The following is a 19,882-nucleotide window of genomic DNA, read 5'->3' on the forward strand; positions in this document are numbered from 1 at the left end:
ATCCCGGCTGGACCCGAATCCACCGCAGAGAACGCGCCGCTGGATCGCGAATGGACCGGGTAAGTAAATCTGCCCCATGGTGTTTGCCACCTTTTGCCCCATCGGAGGAGGGACAGCATTTGCCACTGAAAGACACTTTCTACACATGATGATGTCTCGTGGCTTTGGAAGACACCAGTCGTTGTTTTCATCTTCGCCCTTCCATATTTGTCCAGTCGCCGCATTTATCAATCCAGTTTCCATGTCAACTGTTTCCATTTATTTACAGATTGGGCGGACAATGATGTTATAGACCAGGAAGCTGACGTCTTTTCTTTTCAAGATCATGAATGTTTTTGCCGAAAATAGCTCATAATAGAGTATGACGTTCATCTGATAATAAGAACTTCCACCACATAAAGGTTTCCAATCCCTACGTTATAGCAGGTGTTTGGTGTAGTGTTGGGTAGGTCCAAAGAGTGCAACATCTGATAAGGGGAGACTGGGGACTTATGTTACTGTATCATGGAGTAACCCATAGCTAGATATGATGGTAGATAGGTAAATATGATGTACACAAAAATGGACAATCTCCACCAAGGCTCTTTGGAAATAGATTTTGGTTGTCTATGGGTCAATTGTAGGTTTCCCCATGAAGGGGGTTATTACTGATCTTATCCATACAGTAAATCTACATTGGTGGAGGAAAGACTTTGCGGGGTATCTCCATTGCTTGGCTGCCAGGTTTTGTTGTCAAGCAAGTGATAAAAACTGGTTGGGGCAAAGCAGGACCTTCTAAACTCCTCGATAAGTGGTGGACACCCTGGTTTGAAGTCATGTTCACATAAAGTACCATGAACGTTAGGCTTTAAATTGAGATAGACAACTTTGGCTTGTTCAATGAGTTCTTGATTTGGTTTATTGGCTTCATGTCATGGTTTCAGAGCCATGTCCTCCTTAGATATGGATCTGATCAAAGTTCTGTAAAAGTATGATGACTTTTTCAGACAGTATCCAATGTTGCAGGCAGTTCTCTGTGGTCACGTCATCTTGACGTACATGAACGTCATCTTGACGTTCACCAGAAATTTGTATGTGAAGTAGTAGATCCACCACCAAAGGTGGTTTACTTCTTCCTAATGAGAATACAATCACGTGCAGCTGAACAGAACCTGAATGTATACAGAGGTTTAGGAAGAATACAGACAGTCCCCTATTTGAGGACACCCGACTTACAGACAACCCGTAGTTACAGACAGACCCCTCTGACCTCTGGTGAAGCTCTCTGGATGCTTTACTATAGTCCCAGACTGCAATGATCAGCTGTAAGGTGTCTGTAATGAAGTTTTATTGATAATCCTTGGTCCCATTACAGCAAAAAATGTTTAAACTCCAATTGTCACTGGGGCCAAATTTTTTTTTGTCTGGATCTACAATTATAAAATATACAGTTTCGACTTACATACAAATTCAACTTAAGAACAAACCTCTGGACCCTATCTTGTACGTAACCCGGGGACTGCCTGTATCTTAAACTACACGTGTGAACTTTTTGTTAATTCTGACAATTCGGAAGAACCCCTCACATAATCCTACTTACTGTATACCCTGAAATACTTTCATTTCTCACTAAATTGTATGTAACCTTCTGGCTCCTGTCTATATTTAGAAACTCCACCCTTACATAGCACCCAGATATGTAACCCAAAGGAACACATACATTAGATATTGATTGCATGCTGAGTATGAGGTCACTGGTCACACACCCTGGAGCACTCCCTGCTTCCTATATGTCTGAATGTATATATATGTGTGTGTACACTCTGGTATATATACACATACATTAAAGGAGAGGGAGATTATATTGGGTCCATCTCACCTCCAACAGGACTGTTCTGGATTTTTATATTCTTGTGCCAAAGTGACTTCTTTACTGTCTTCTAATTTGGCTGAATACTTTTATTTAATATTTATTCACTATGTTCACAGCGGGGACCACACGAGTGATTACTTTAGGGATTGTTCTACTACTTACAGGTAAGAAAAAAACATGAACTATTCTATTTTATATCATACTGTATTTTAAAAACCTTTTTCATTATTTTAATTATTTTGCAACACATTTTATTATATTTTATGTTTTAGTTCGAAGCCAATTTTTAAATTCTTGTTTTTGTGCTTTTATTTTAAATCAGATTTAGTTTTTCTTTCTTAGTTTTTAAATTATATTTTCTGTTTTTAAATTATATTCTCTTATATTGGATTTTGTTTCGTTGGGAATAAAACATAAACTTTATAATGTTGTAATTTTAAATAATTAAAATTAATTTACTTTTTTTTATATAGTTGACACATTTTTAAAAATAATATAGTAGATATTATCTTATTTTACACTTTATTTTAGACAAAATTATTAGCATTATTTTTTTTGTTGATTTTATTGTTCTTTTGGCATTATTTTATATTTCTGTTTCATTTATATGTATAGATTTTTATTACATTTTACATTGTATTTATACTGTATTTGTTATTTTACCTTTTTTTTATAGATTAACAAAGATATAACCTTCTATTGTTAAAATCCATTAGACTTTAGACACTTTCATTAATTTGTTAGTACTTTGTGCTGGGCTGTTGTTGCCTAGTGACATATATGGCGGGGTACGGGTGCGCTCTCCTTGCTCCTCTGACCCTATAATAAAAGAAACAGTTTTGGTGCCTTGCATGGATCTTCACTTTAGGAAAGTTGCACCAATCGAGGGAAGAGTCAGGTTGTGGTTGATGATGATAACTTTTGTTGCATCCTTTATCTGAATACAATACCCCCCATACTGTTCTGTCGTATTCTGTATGCAGTACACCTGCTGGAGTTTGCACAGCACATAGAGTCCTATTTGTCCATCTGCCTGGCTGGGCTTGCATACCATTGTAGCAGTGAGATGGATTGTATTGTGTGTTTGTCTTAGACTCAGTGGAAAATGCCGTCCGATCATTGTTCAGCATCCTATACAGATCCATGACTTCACCACCCTAATGGAGGTCATTGTCCAACCATAACATTCAACCATAATTGGTACATTATATTATGGTAGATAAGGTTACATAAAGACGTCAGATTATAATCCTCCAGTGTTAGAGGCACAAAACCCCATAAAGTCAATTGATCCATATTGGTGTTCCCATAAAAGTGAGAATTTCCATCCAGATTCTAAATATGGCAGTCGGACTTAATCCCTCGATTATGATTCCATCCCAAGAATCTAATTCCAAGAACAGGAGTTTTAAAGATGGGAAATAAATCAACCTCACAACATCCTGTGGCAGGGAGGTCCATAGTGTCCCTACTCTCATATAAAAGACAATGGGGCACATTTACTTACCCCGTCACTGTAGTTCACCGAAAGTGCATTGTCCGGCACTGTGCCGCGATTCACTAAGATCATGCCCCGGATATCCTGCATGTTTCGCTTCCCCGCTCAGGTCTGACAGCGTTCACCATCTTTGTACACAATTTGAAAGTTAAATCCTGCGCTCAATCCAAATCAGTCAGACTGTCCAATGGCATGACACCTAAATTTTGTCTCATGGAAGCCTCGCCAAAAAAAGGGTTGCGTGCGACACAATCACAACGCACACCCATCTTAAATACCTGTGCAAGCCATTTTAGCCCTGAAAATGGTGCAAAGTGTGACAAAAGTGGGTGCGCGACCCTTAGTAAATGAGACCCAATGGGAGAGATTTCTATTTGCCCATGGAAACCAATCAGAGTTCAGCTTTCATTTCATAAACAGATGTGGGAAAATAAAAGCTGGCCTTTGATTGTTTGCCATCACTAACTAGAACAGTTTTGCTCTCAGACTCTGATCTCCCCCAATGTGTAGGACAATGGGGAAACCGCCAGTGTTTCCCCCCTCATACTGGTTAGAAAAAGATTTCTGTCTACAATGTAACTAGATCGCCCTGTAAACGTCTTTTTCCAAACTAAATATTCCCAATATTACTGTCCTTGTACTCTAATCCACCCATTACCATGGAATTCCCTTGGTCTCTCCTCTGCACTTTCTCTAGTTCTGATATGTCCTTCTTATACACTTTTCCCTGAACTGTACACTATATACTCCGACTAGTGATCTCTAGTGTAAGACTATGTCTACCCTGATTCTGTTTCTGACTGTGTCCTATATTTTTTGGTTCTTCTTCTTCTGAAATATCCTTTTTGACAAGTAGCCATACATCCCAAATCTTGAGTTAGTAGAGGTTCCCTGTAAAGGACTTCTACGTATAGGTCTATTACCCAAAGAAGTGAGTAAGTACTAAGACCAACTCTTGTTTTGAAGTACCTGGCAGCTCAGTGTATTAAGTATTACTCACTAGCGATTCCATATGTATTAATGGGGTCTTTTCAGGACTACAATATTATGTCCTATCCTAAAGATGGATCATGTAAAATAATTGGTGGATGTCTATATCCAAGCACAGCTTGCCCCTCATGCATCTTATTCATTCAAATAAATGGGACTGTGCTGCAATACCAGGCACAGCCACTAGCCTATGAATGGAGTTAGTGCATACTTTAAATATGACAGATCATCTCAATTCAGCTCATCTGTGGGGAATCGGGAGCTAAAACCCCCAAACTCTATCATTGGTGGTCTACCCTATGAGTAGGGAATCAATTATAGTGGGTTCTCCCACCACTGAAATCTATAGATAGAGTAGGGAGGGAGACTGTGATTATTGCATCAATGGCGCCAGGGACAAAAGTCACAAGGAATTTTTTAGCATCTATTCATCTTCATGAAAAGAAGCAATTGAGGTACAAGGTGGAAGTGGCTCCTTAGAAACCGCACTTCAGTAGCAACAGTTTCATTGTCTGGAAGATAAGAGCATTCCACTGCTATTCATCGCTATCACATACGGCCAGCTACCTCACAGTGCAAACATTGGAGTCTATACGTTGTGTGTATCAGGGTACGACACGCCTGCCTTACCTCGCTACCTACTGCCCCACCTTGGTTAACGGCCTTGTTTACATACATTGTCAACTTTCTATGACTTATCGCTTAAGAGTTCGATGTAGCTGAATGTACTAAACTACTAACCTTGGGTAATGATGTGTAAAACATGACCACCAGAGTGACAGAGGAATCCATTAAAGGGTCTAGTGTCTAACACAATAATAAGCTCCAAGGAGCAGAGGTATCAGCTATATCTAGGCCTTTATGTCTACAAGTATTATGGTGTACTATTGCTTGAATTTTGCTTTATGTCCAAGAAACTCAAGTAATATAAAGAAATTGTACTTACAAGTAATACCTCATTTATGTTCTCTCCTAGTGTCCCCTGTTGAAGCACAGACCTCCTCAACATCCTCAATACTTTCCATTATACAAAGTATTCTTGCTGCCATCGCTAGTGCTATATCCAACTTAATAACACAAATATCATCTACAACTACTACTACAACAGTCTCGCCCACAACGCTGATATCGAGCACGTCAACCACAACCAAGCCAACTACAGTTACATCGAGCACTGTAGCCAGCACACCACCTACTTCTACAAGTACCACTGTGACTTCTGCATCTACTGCATCCTCTAGTGGGACAAGTAGTACATCCACTCAGACATCGATCTCTACCCAACCGAGTACAGTTACACTTGAAAGCTCTACACCACCGACAACAAATGCACCATTAACATCAAACACTGTTCAAACCTTTGATACTGGGACAACTAGTCAGCTGATATCTACAAGTAACACTCCACCTTCTTCCAGTAGCCAAACTGCATCCAGCAGCACAAGCATTACTGCACAAAGTAGTAGCCAGTCTTCAACTAGTAATGTCTTAACGTCAAGTTCAGCACAATCATCAACTAGTAGTATATCAACTAGCCAAGCATCATCAACCAACCCACAAACATCATTTAGCACTGTGGTCTCCACCAGTGGATCTAGTATTCCACCATCTTCCAGTAATGTTTTTACTTCTACAACTGTGGGAACATCAGTTCAATCTACTGCATCTAGCAGCCCATCAATATCTAATACTGAAACAAGCAGCCTTCCACCAACAACCAGTCCGCAAACATTTTCTAGTGCTTTCACAAGTGGTCAAACATCATTAAGTACGATATCTTTTACAAGTGGCAGTCTATCGACCAGCCAAGTATCTTCAACCAACACACAAACATTTTCTAGTGTTTCTACAAGTGGCCAAACAACCTTTAGTATTGTGATTTCCACTAGTGGATCTAGTGTCCCACCATCTTCCAGTAATGTCTTCACTTCTACAACTGTGGGAACACCAACTGTATCTAGCAGCTCAGTAACATTGAGCTCTGAAACCAGCAGCCAACCGCCAACAACCAGCTCACAAACATTTTCTACTTCTCCTGTAAGTGGCCAAACATCCCTTAACACCAACGTGCCAACTAGTGGATCTAGTATCCCACCATCATCCAGCAATGTCTTCAGCTCTACAACTGTGGGAACGCCAACTTTATCCAGCAGCTCAGTAACAGCAAGTACTGTAACCAGCAGCCAGCCACCAACAAGCAGCCAACAAACATTTTCTACTTCTCCTGTAAGTGGCCAAACATCTCTTACTACTACAGCTCCCACTAGTGGGTCTAGTATCCCACCATCTTCCAGCAATATCTTCACTTCTACAACTCTGGGAACACCAACTTTATCTAGCAGCTCAGTAACATCAAGTACCGAAACCAGCAGCCAGCCACCAACAATCAGCCAACAAACATTCTCTACTTCCTCTGTTAGTGGGCAAACATCATTTAGCACCAATGTTCCCACTAGTGGGTCAAGTATCCCACCACCTTCCAGCAATGTCTTTTCTTCTACAACTCTGGAAACACAAACTGTATCCAGCAGCTCAGTAACAGCAAGCACTGTAACCAGCACCCAGCCACCAATAAGCAGCCAACAAACATTTTCTACTTCTATAACTGGCCAAACATCGCTTAGCACTGCAGCTCCCACTAGTGGGTCTAGTATCCCACCATCTTCCAGTAATGTTTTCACTTCTACAACTGTTGAAACACCAACTTTATCTAGCAGCTCAATAACATCAAGTACTGAAACCAGCAGCCAGCCACCAACAAGCAGCCAACAAACATTTTCTACTTCTCCTGTAAGTGGCCAAACATCTCTTACTACTACAGCTCCCACTAGTGGGTCTAGTATCCCACCATCTTCCAGCAATAGCTTCACTTCTACAACTCTGGGAACACCAACTTTATCTAGCAGCTCAGTAACATCAAGTACCGAAACCAGCAGCCAGCCACCAACAATCAGCCAACAAACATTCTCTACTTCCTCTGTTAGTGGGCAAACATCATTTAGCACCAATGTTCCCACTAGTGGGTCAAGTATCCCACCATCTTCCAGCAATGTCTTTTCTTCTACAACTCTGGGAACACCAACTTTATCTAGCAGCTCAGTAACATCAAGTACTGAAATCAGCAGCCAGCCACCAACAAGCAGCCCACAAACATTCTCTACTTCTCCTGTAAGTGGCCAAACATCTCTGACTACTACAGCTCCCACTAGTGGGTCTAGTATCCCACCATCTTCCAGCAATAGCTTCACTTCTACAACTCTGGGAACACCAACTTTATCTAGCAGCTCAGTAACATCAAGTACCGAAACCAGCAGCCAGCCACCAACAATCAGCCAACAAACATTCTCTACTTCCTCTGTTAGTGGGCAAACATCATTTAGCACCAATGTTCCCACTAGTGGGTCAAGTATCCCACCATCTTCCAGCAATGTCTTTTCTTCTACAACTCTGGGAACACCAACTTTATCTAGCAGCTCAGTAACATCAAGTACTGAAATCAGCAGCCAGCCACCAACAAGCAGCCCACAAACATTCTCTACTTCTCCTGTAAGTGGCCAAACATCTCTGACTACTACAGCTCCCACTAGTGGGTCTAGTATCCCACCATCTTCCAGCAATAGCTTCACTTCTACAACTCTGGGAACACCAACTTTATCTAGCAGCTCAGTAACATCAAGTACCGAAACCAGCAGCCAGCCACCCACAATCAGCCAACAAACATTCTCTACTTCCTCTGTTAGTGGGCAAACATCATTTAGCACCAATGTTCCCACTAGTGGATCTAGTGTCCCACCATCTTCCAGTAATGTCATCACTTCTGCAAATGTGGGAACCCCAACTGTATTTAGCAGCTCAGTAACATCAAGTACTGAAACCAGCAGCCAACCGCCAACAAACAGCCAGCAAACATTCTCTAGTTCTTCTGCAAGTGACCAAACATCACTTAGCACCACGGCTCCCACCAGTGGATCTAGTATCCCACCATCTTCCAGCAATGTCTTCACTTCTGCATCTGTGGAAACGCCAACTTTATCCAGCAGCTCAGTAACATCAAGTACTGAAACCAGCAGCCAGCCACCAACAAGCAGCCCACAAACATTCTCTACTTCTGTAAGTGGCCAAACATCGCTTAGCACTGCAGCTCCCACTAGTGGGTCTAGTATCCCACCATCTTCCAGCAATATCTTAACTTCTACAACTGTGGGAACACCAACTTTATCTAGCAGCTCAGTAACATTGAGCTCTGAAACCAGCAGCCAGCCACCAACAATCAGCCAACAAACATTATCTACTTCTGTAACCGGCCAAACATCGCTTAGCACTGCGGCCCCTACTAGTGGGTCTAGTATCCCATCGTCTTCCAGTAATGTCTTCACTTCTACAACTGTTGGAACACCAACTTTATCCAGCAGCTCAGTAACATCCAGTATTGAAACCAGCAGCCATCTACCAACAAGCAGCCAACAAACATTCTCTACTTCTTCTGCAACTGGCCAAACATCATTTAGCACAACAGCTCCCACTAGTGGGTCTAGTATCCCACCATCTTCTAGCAATGTCTTCACTTCTACAACTGTGGGAACACCAACTTTATCCAACAGCTCAGTAACATCAAGTACTGAAACCAGCAGTCAGCCACCAACAAGCAGCCAAGAAACATTTTCTACTTCTCCTGTAACCGGCCAAACATCACTTAGTTCTACGGCTCCCACTAGTGGGTCTAGTATCCCAGCATCTTCCAGTAATGTCATCACTTCTGCAACTGTGGGAACACCAAGTGTATCTATCAGCTCAGGAACATCAAGTACTGAAACCAGCAGCCAACCACCAACAAGCAGCTCACAAACACTTCCTTCTTCTTCAAGTGGCCAAACATCACTTAGTTCTGCAGCTCCCACTAGTGGGTCTAATACCACACCAGCTTCTAGCAATGTCTTCACTTCAACAACTGTGGGAACACCAACTTTATCCAGCAGCTCAGTAACATCAAGTACTGAAAACAGCAGTCAGCCACCAATAAGCAGCCAACAAACATTCTCTACTTCTCCTGTAAGTGGCCAAACATCTCTGACTACTACAGCTCCCACTAGTGGGTCTAGTATCCCCGCATCTTCCAGCAATAGCTTCACTTCTACAACTCTGGGAACACCAACTTTATCTAGCAGCTCAATAACATCAAGTACCGAAAACAGCAGTCATCCACCAACAATCAGCCAACAAACTTTTTCAGTAAGTGGCCAAACATTTAGTACTGTGGCTTCGACTAGTGGATCTAGTATTCCACCATCTTCCAGTAAGATCTTCACATCTACAAGTGTCGGAACATCAACTGTATCTGGCAGCTCATCAACGTCAAGTACTGAAACCAGCAGCCAGCCACCAACAAGCAGCCAACAAACATTCTCTACTTCTGCAAGTGGCCAAACATCATTTAGCACAGCAGCTTCTTCACTTAACAACACAGGAACAACTACTGTAACTAGTAGCCAGTCATCTGCAATTAGCCCATCTTCAACCATCATTCCAACTTCAAATACTGGAACAAGTAGTTCTGCTTCTACAAGCACCACAAGCACTGGTGCTAATGCTACAACCTCTAATCACGCCGTGGTATCATCTACTACAACAGTGGGGAGTACCCAAACACCTACCACTAATCAAACTGTATCTTCTTTAACTACATTGATCACATCAACTTCAAAAGAGACAGCAACATCTCTGTCTACTTCATCCAGTGTTGAGAACTCTACATTTGTCAGTTCAACACCAAGTTCAACCAATACAACAACAACTCAAACTACTGTAACTATCAGCACCATAAAAACTTCTACTAATCCTTCAACTTCTAACACCATAACCAATCCAAACACAACCCCAAGCAGTACTCTGGCCTCTTCCTCAATAGTTTCCAGTACTCCAAATCTTATCAATAATAGTACTATAGCTACATCAACTACTATACCTCCTACAGTAACATCATCATCAACAACAATAATAATTGGGCCATCTCCTCCTTCTACTAGCTCTTCAACTACTTTGACTTCAGCCTCTGCCTCTTCATCTTCTTCAAGCACTTTGAGCAATACACAGTCAACTCTGTCCAGCACTGTGACAACTGTTCACACTGCTACTAGTCAGAATCCATCCACCACTGGCACTGCTACACCAAGTCCTATCAATAATAGTACTATAGCTACCTCAACAACTATACCCCCTACAGTAACATCAACAACAATAATAGTTGGGCCATCTCCTCCTGCTTCAACCACTACTACCTCATCTACAACACCCCAAAGCACACCAGCTCATTCTACTCCATTAAATATTCAGAGCTCTACAACCTCCACAAGCTCAGCCAACACTACAATACCTCAATCTACTGTTAGCCCAAGTCCTATCAATAATAGTACTGTAACTACCTCAAATACTACACTCCCTATAGTAACTTCAACAACAATAACAGTTGGGCCATCTCCCTCTCCTACTAGTGCTTCAACTACAATTACCTCATCTACAACACCCCAACGCACAACATCTCTTTCTACTGCATCAAATATTCAGAACTCTACAACTTCTCTAAGCTCAACCAACGCTACAACACCTCCCACCACTGGGACTACAGTGAACAGTTCTACACCTTCTACCACTGTTACTGTTACAACATCTCCAACAGTTGGATCATCAACTTCCACTGCTAGTGCTTCAATATCTACTTCAACTACTTTGACATCATCAAGTACATTAACCATTACTACAACATCTTCTGCCAGCACTTTGACCAGTACACAGTCAACCCAATCAAGCACTGGTACAAGTCCTTCCAGTACTAGCACTGTTACAACCACTACAAAACCTACCTCAAACAACACAGAGACAACAACTACCACAGCGGTCAGCAGCAACACACCTTCCACCAGTAGTTCAACAATGTCCTCTACAACTTTAACCACATCAACGCCTTCATCAACCACGCCACTTACATCATTCTCCACCTCAACTACCAGCCAAAGCACTAACAGTCAGTCAACTTCAAAACCTACCTCAAACAGCACAGTTACAACTACCACAGCCACCAGCAGCAACACACCTTCTACCAGTAATTCAGCAAGTACTTCTACGACTTCAACCACTTCCATATCTTCATCAACCAAACCGACTACATCATCCTCTACTTCAACTACCAGCCAAAGCACTAACAGTCAAACAACTACAATTCCAACCTCAAACACCACCGCGACAACTACCACAGCTACCAGCAGCAACACACCTACCAGCATTATTTCCACAAGTTCCTCTACGACTTCAACCACATCCACATCTTCATCGACCAAACCAGTTACATCGCTCTCCACCTCAACTACCAGCCAAAGCACTAACAGTCAATCAACTACGATTCCAACCTCAAGCACCACAGTGACAACAACTACCACAACTACCAGCACCAAGACACCTACCAGCATTAGTTCAACTAGTTTCTCTACAACTCCAACCACGTCCACATCTTCATCAACCATACCAGTCACATCATCCTCCACCTCAACTACCAGCCAAAGCACTAACAGTCAATCAACTTCAATTCCAACCTCAAGCACCACAGTGACAACAACTACGCCAACTACCAGCACCAAGACACCTACTAGCATTAGTTCAACTAGTTCCTCTACAACTCTAACCACGTCCACATCTTCATCAACCATACCAGTCACATCATCCTCCACCTCAACTACCAGCCAAAGCACTAACAGTCAATCAACTTCAATTCCAACCTCAAGCACCACAGTGACAACAACTACGCCAACTACCAGCACCAAGACACCTACTAGCATTAGTTCAACTAGTTCCTCTACAACTCCAACCACGTCCACATCTTCATCAACCAAACCAGTCACATCATTATCCACCTCAACCACCAGCCAAAGCACCAACAGCCAATCAACTACAATTCCAACTTCAAGCACCACAGTGACAACAACTACCACAACTACCAGCACCAAGACACCTACTAGCACTAGTTCAACTAGTTCCTCTACGACTTCAACCACATCCACATCAACCACGTCATCAACCAAACCAGTTACCTCATTCTCCATCTCAACTACCAGCCAAAGCACTAACAGTCAGTCAACAACAACAAGTAAACCAACATCTACTACAGTAACTTCTACGAGCACTTCAACGCCTACAACTGTTACAACTACTACCTTAGGCAGTACAAGCAGTACAACCAGAACTACTACAACCAGTTCCAGTACAGTAGTGTCTTCAAGCAGCACTAGCCAAAAGCCATCAAGTGGAACCTCAACAGTAACCAACAACCCCACGAGTACCAATGTATCCACAGTCGCAGCCACTAGTAAGTCCATTGTAATGGATAAGGATGAGAAGAAAATATAAAATAGGGAACATTTTTAATTGAATATTTCATTATTTTCCTTTTGTTTCTAGCTTCTTCCGGGGTTATTATTCCTGACTGGGGAATCATCCTGATATCACTCGCTGTTATCCTTACCCTGGGCTTACTCATGGGTACATTCTTTTTGGTAAGTCTGTATCCTTCTGTCTATTGCCCATGAAAATCTTCACCTTCTATACCCTGAGTCCCCATCTACATGTAGATAAAATAGATGTGTCAGTGGGTCTGCATTTGTTCAATGGGTGATGGTGCAGAATCGGGGGAGGTATCTGACAGGGGACAAGGCTAGAAACGCACTAAATACAGACATCACACATGGGATGATTGTCACAGAGAATAAAACAGAACAAAAATGTCCACATTTTTAAATGTCTGCCTAAAAAGTGATTATGATGTAACAATGGGTGCACGAGAACAAAAAGAGAAAACTTTCAATTTGAAAATGGAATCTCATCTTGCTCTATAACATGCTGCCTGCAGATAGGACACTATGTGCAATCTCCTCGCCTCCCCCTGCTCTATAACATGTTGCCTGCAGATAGGACACTATGTACAATCTCCTCAGCTCCTCCTGCTCTGTAACATGCTGCCTGCAGATAGGACACTATGTACAATCTGCTTAGCTCCCCCTCCTCTATAACATGCTGCCTGTAGATAGGACACTATGTACAATCTGCTTAGCTCCTCTTGCTCTATAACATGCTGCCTGTAGATAGGACACTATGTACAATCTGCTTAGCTCCCCCTGCTCTATAACATGATCCTGTGGATTAGATAGCATTTTCAATATGCCTGGTTATCCTCAATGGCCCAGTTGAGAAAAATAGAATAGTAAGAGAGGGACTAAAAGAAGACATCGGACAACACTAACAGATGTTTTTCTTTTCATTACACAGATTTCCTACTGCATAAGGCGTCACACATTCCGAACGATCTACAACGTCAACGCCTAACACAGATGATGTCCCATATTCCTGGCAGACCAGTTATAAGGTGGCTTTATAGCCAAAAAAGCAGTATTCATAGAGTGGTTCAAGGTTCAGGACTACGGTAACATCCGGTGATGGCTGTAATCCTATGACTGACATGACACGAGTGACGGAGGCTACATAGGTTCCTCGGTGTACAAGAAGTCCCTCGTTGTAGGTCTGGGGCTCCTTAGATGGCACCTTCTACACTAGACGATGAAGGGTGTGGACTTCTATATTCTGTGGTGGACAAGGGTTTGGTCTAAGCCAACCTTATTGGTTACCACATCTATTATTGCTTGTAGAACTTACACATTTTTATCTAGAAGCACCGGCCAACAATGGAATAATATATAACCCATGGAGCTTGGTCAGGTGGTGGGGATACAGTGTGAGGGTGGATCCTGGTGATCACTGTAGATTATGCTATAATGATAAATTATATGTTATTTACATTAAATATTACGTGATTAAACTGCGCCTCTGATGGTCAAGAGTGGTATTGCTGGCAACACCATAACCAATCAGGGTGTGGCTTGTATGATATCTTGAATATTTTTGCTATAGAAACTATATATTTATTGTGTATGTGTTATACATAGGCAGCTGTGCAAAATGAATAAAGATGTACTGTATTTTATGGTATATGATGGATACATGAACTTTGTATGATGTACTTGGTGTTATAAGTAAAATGAACCATTGCCAACATGATCAAAACGAAAAGCTCTGGAGCTGGATAACAAAGTTCACAAAGTTCAAAATGGCCTCCAGAAGAAGCTCCAAGGGTGTAAAGCGCTCAATCGCCTCCAGGTCTGTAAGAAGCCTCATCCTTATTCGAAAGGTCACTACTGAAACAATACATAGTAAGTTGGGGACCTAGTAGATGAAAACTTTGGGGCCCCTTGGACTTATTCCTGGCCCTATGAAGTCTTGGTCACCTTCCAACCCGCCTGATGTAACAGGGTTAGGCACAAACACGGTTGGTCCTCCACTTTCCAAGAATATTCTATCTTTATCATACAGTTGGATGTGTCCAACCTGAACTTTCCATCACATCTTGTTAAAGGGATATCTTGATTATTTATATTTATGGTCCATCAAAGACCCAACAACAGTTTGTAGCTGTGACAGAATTCGCACATAGAATTGAGAGCAGTTGATTGGAAGGGTTGCAATGTTTCAGACTCAAATTGATCCAATACTGGCCATCAATTTCAATAACCCTAATCCCTTTAAGAGCTACTCTCACAATTCAAATCCAAGTTTTTCACAAAGCTTTTCATATTCCAAAACTCATCTCTCAATGTGTTGCTTTCAGAGGAAAGCTAAGAAAGTACACATATTTGTCCAAAGAGTTGGGTGCTCCTATTCCAGCAATCCGTAATGTCTAAATGTGCCCAAGCCCATGGCTGTTTATGAGATACATAGAAAATATTCAGTTTTTCAGGATGGGATAAGGAAAACTATGCCTCTTTTAGCTACCTCGTAAGGCAGCTCCCTTGACATCAATCATGACCTTCAGGAAGCCTAATGATATGATGCGGTGTGGTTTTCCTTATCCCACCCTGAAAAACGTATTTGTATATTTTCCCAGAATCCCCTAGTGGAGCATCAATGGCTATAAGTCTCCACGCGCCTACACGGTGGCCTTAATTGGTAAAGTCTCCATAAGGAGAACGCTTTCTTCCCGACCCTATCATACATAGGCATATAGAAGAATTGCATCTTCATTTACAGATAGGTCACTGCATCCCACAGGGTCATCACACTCGTCTACAGTGATACGTTTTCTTATTCTTCTGTTTCTTTATGAAGAGTAAAATGACTAAAATTGATTTCCATCTTCGAGTACCAATTTACCTCTACGCTGGGTAAGGTCGATGGATGAACAACATTTAGATGTTAACATTTTACTTTTTGTACGTAGGGACCACACATGTGGTTAGGGTTGGCTCAGCCCATGGAGTGACTTTCTCTCTTAAAACATAAAAAGCTCCATCATGAAAAACAAATTTTAAGGAGACCTGGGTCCCAAACACTTGGCTTAGTGGTCTATTTCTTATATGATCTTCAACGTCATTGAAGCTTATGAGAAAAGGCTATCATGTTATCAGGGGCCCAGTAGATAAAGGGCTATGTGCTACTGCAAAATTTTGGTAGACAGTGGGAGGGGGAAGCACCGAGGAAGCATGGAGAAGGGTCACAAATACTTGGGTGGGTGTGTAAGAGAAAGAGTCATGGAGCCCATCTTCTTGAAGCTCTCTGCTGTCACTGCTGTGACCAGCTCCTGAGCACGGCTATTCCACAGATTGACCGTTTTTATAGTAAAGAAGCCCTGTCGCCTCATCTATCAGGAGGATTTGATAAATTTATGATTGCACCATAGACTGCGTCCTAATGGGCTATAGGCAGTGCTTGTTCCTGCCCCGCGCCGGCCCACTGCACAAACCAGCACCTCCCCACTCAACTGGAGAAGTCGCAATTCCCGCCTCTGCACCAGGAATTAAGCCCAAACCACAACTTGTACATCTGTTTTTAGTAGTAAATGTGGCCCATTACCTTAAAACCCCATTATGAGATCCACCAAAGTCATGATGAAAGATTTGTCACTAGCATGTCAGACCTCGAACATCCACATCTTCTCTACATGAGGTGTCATACTTCACCTGACTGTACCCAGAGGCAAACGACATAGGTAGAATCATCCTTATTTATCTCTATGACAACTCCGTCACGTATAAGGAAGGACCACACCCAGGTTATAGATACGGAGGTGACATTTCTCCTGTAAGGTCTTCGCTCTGTCAGGTCCTCTCCATCACGAGGAAAGCCTTAGGTGTAGGTCCTGATCATATAAGAATGGAAGTCTGCATTGTTCCTTAGATTCTGCTCTTGGGGTAAATAGAAGAATTCAGAGAATGTAAATGGTTACTTACCTTGATCCTCGTCTACCTCCTATTATACTGTCATCATTGTATAAAGAAGATTAAGGGAAGACAATGGATGTGTGAGCACCCAAAAAAAGCACTAAATATAGCAGGAAGTGCTCACTGCACAAGTGCTGATCAAGCAGGGAGGAGGGTGAGACAGTGTAACAGTTTGTAAATCCAGGTCACAAAGTGGCAAGGGAAGCTCCATAAGATCATTAAAATAAGATTACCAATGGATTTACAAACTGTTACACTGTCTTACCCCTCCCCCTGCTCCTTCGGCACTTATGTAATGAGCGGGAACTGTCATGGTGCCTGGATATAAGACCAAGGGGTCCCTGGTTTATCATGCTGGATTTTAATGAATTTCTTTAAGAGTTATCCCCATCAGAAGCATTTGAGAAGTTGGATCCCCTTCCTGTTGTTAGTGGGGATATGACTGCCGGGATTCGTCAGAGAGGGCAAATATATTAAACTTTAAAAAAGCCCCTTTAAATATGTATCAATAATATAAGAAAGAAAAAATAACACTAATACAACCAACATTATAACCATACAGTGAACAAACCCTAGTTCTTCATAGACACCAGGGGTGTAACTTGAGGGGATGGAGAGGGTGTGGTCTCAACTGGGCCCAAGGGGCTTAGGGGGCCCTTATGGTGTCACTTTCCCATATGAGAAAACTATAACTATAAACCATCCATATACAGTCGGGGCCTGGCATAGACTTTGCCTTTGGGCCCATCAGCTTCAAATTACGCCACTGATAGACACTACACTCTACAGAGTAACATCACAATGCGGGCTATAAGGGTGGGGCCACATGTCGGGCACCTATTTCAGTCAGGATGTCATGTCGCCCCGACTTGTTGTGAGCCTCTGATAAGACTCCATCTTAATTATTGATTTCTCTATTTCTGTGCTCTGCTCTCAATCCCATAATGCCTCTGTACAGCATCACATGGACAGCTAGAGATATGATATCTGCCTGCAGGGAGGACAGTGTAATTACCCTATAAGTATACAGTCAGGGAGGCTCCACTGTCCGTTTGGAAATAAGAATTAGGACAGGGCCCTAATATACCTAATCCTAACGTCCCAATGTCATACAGTGATCCAACTCTAGGTCTAGAGCGACAGTCCGTAGAGTGGGCTATAAAAGTATATTTACATATTAGGCACCTGCGCTGCTGCTTCAGTTAGTGTAGCCCATCACCCAGACTTGCCTTGAACCACTAATGAGACTCCATCGTACTTCTTGATTTAACTTCTTTGCTCTGCTCTCTATTGCAGAATGTCTCAGTACAGCATCACATGGACAGCTAGAGATAGAGGGGCAGATTTACTTACCCGGTCCATTCACCATCCAGCTGCGCGTTCTCTGCGCTGGATTCGGGTCCGGCCGGGATTTATTAAGGTAGTTCCTCCGCCGTCCACCAGGTGGCGCTGCTGCGCTGAAAAACGCGCTGGAGTTCACCGGCTCGGGCTGAGTGAAGGTAAGTGCAAGCTCCGTGACAGATTTTTTGTTTTAAATGCGGCGGTTTTTCCGAATCAATCGGGTTTTCGTTTGGCCATGCCCCCCGATTTCCGTCGCGTGCATGCCAGCGCTGATGCGCCACAATCCGATCGCATGCGCCAAAATCCCAGGACAATTCAGGGAGAATCGGCGCAAATCGGAAATATTCGGGTAACACGTCGGGAAAACGCAAATTAGTAAATGACCCCCAGAATGTTTTTCTGCCAGGAGAACAGTATAAATACCCTTCTCATCATGAGTATAAAGTCAGGGAGGCAACAGTGTCATATTCTACATTGGCATTAGGACAGGTCCATTCCTATTAAGGGTGGATTAAGACCACCACGGGCCCTGGGCAGTATGGATATTATAGCCCCTACAAGTCTAGAATCACTTCCTACATCTGGTACTAGAATCAGCTTCTTGGAGAATGGAGGATGCGTCTCTTCTGCTACCTTCAAACTGCGGTTTCAGGACCTTCAAAGGTCCTGAATTGGCTCATAAGTACACGTGTATTGAGAGCAGGAACAGATGTATGAGGATTTTATGGGGGAAGGCCTACTCATGGTTTGGTTTACCATGGGCCCCATGGAAGGCTTGGGCCCCGGGCTACCGCCCAAACCACCTATAGTATAATCCATTACTGTTGTTGTCATGTAAACAAAATTTAACAGATTTTATGTAGGATGTTGAGCGTCCAGGGCTCTACTATGTCATCATAGAGAAGTTTAACAACGGTTTTTTATTTTCTTTTTTTGTCTACGAAAGCACCTTCCATAACATATAATTATTTTATAGTCTGTATTATTTATGAGTGTGGCAGCACCAGTTTTGAGCAGTTTTTTAACATTTTGAAGGAACAGTGCAGCCCTCATGACCACAGGTGAATGTCTTTTGGAAAGGTTTTGCATCGTGTTACATTGAGTTTGCAGGACCCAATAATGAAGCAAGGAGACCTGTCACTTATAGCAAACTGATTCCCTCCATCCAAAGTCACAAATCTGAGCCCGATCACAGCTCTGGATTTTTATTCTATTTTCTTACTATATAATAATATATATATACTATATAATATAATATATATTAGATATTGGCATTTGTTTACTTTCTAGGTTAATTTTGCAGAATTTGGGTACCACAGTGACACCAAGAGGCAAACAATGGGTATGACACCACACAGAGAAAATTACCCTGTAAATAAACTTATGTTTTATATCATTTAATTAACTTTTTTTTACCCATAGTAAATTGTATAATGGGTAGTATTCATTTTACATTTTATTAATATTTTATTTTTTATCATAATCTAAAATAATATTCTGGTAATAATACAATAATAATCTGAATTTCTCCTGTTTGTTTCTTCTGTATTGGTGTCCTCTGGACACCAATGTGGTTGAAAGCTGTTACAGAGCAGGGAGGAATAAGTTACTGTTTGAAGGGAATCTGTCACCAGGTTTTACTCCATAATACTAGTCCCCTCAGGTCGGGAAAGAAAAAATGTCCTTTCTAGAATTTGCTCTTTTATGTGAAATCTCCCCCATTTATCTATTAAAAATCTCCTCTAAAATCCAGCATTTTCATATGAGATAAGTCAATTTGCAGCATGAGATGAGTCAATTTGTGGTTGCAGCAGTAGTGTCACTATTTTGGGATCTAAAGTGCCTAGAAACGCGCTCACCCTATAATCCGCCCCTGTTTACACACTGGGG

At 42.1% G+C, this 19,882-nt stretch overlaps 1 protein-coding gene across 1 annotated transcript; it reads left to right on the forward strand.

Moving 5' to 3' along the window:
* Positions 1-1,828: 1,828 nt before the first annotated feature.
* Positions 1,829-14,324, forward strand: LOC140076425 (uncharacterized). The gene is made up of 4 exons (XM_072122955.1): positions 1,829-2,016; positions 5,317-12,693; positions 12,786-12,880; positions 13,650-14,324. Exons 1-4 carry the CDS (start codon positions 1,959-1,961, stop codon positions 13,704-13,706), a joined length of 7,587 nt encoding a protein of 2,528 aa, XP_071979056.1. The 5' UTR covers positions 1,829-1,958; the 3' UTR covers positions 13,707-14,324.
* Positions 14,325-19,882: the final 5,558 nt, after the last annotated feature.

The sequence above is a fragment of the Engystomops pustulosus genome, chromosome 9 (genome assembly GCF_040894005.1).
Source record: "Engystomops pustulosus chromosome 9, aEngPut4.maternal, whole genome shotgun sequence".
In the NCBI taxonomy this organism is placed as follows: domain Eukaryota; kingdom Metazoa; phylum Chordata; class Amphibia; order Anura; family Leptodactylidae; genus Engystomops; species Engystomops pustulosus.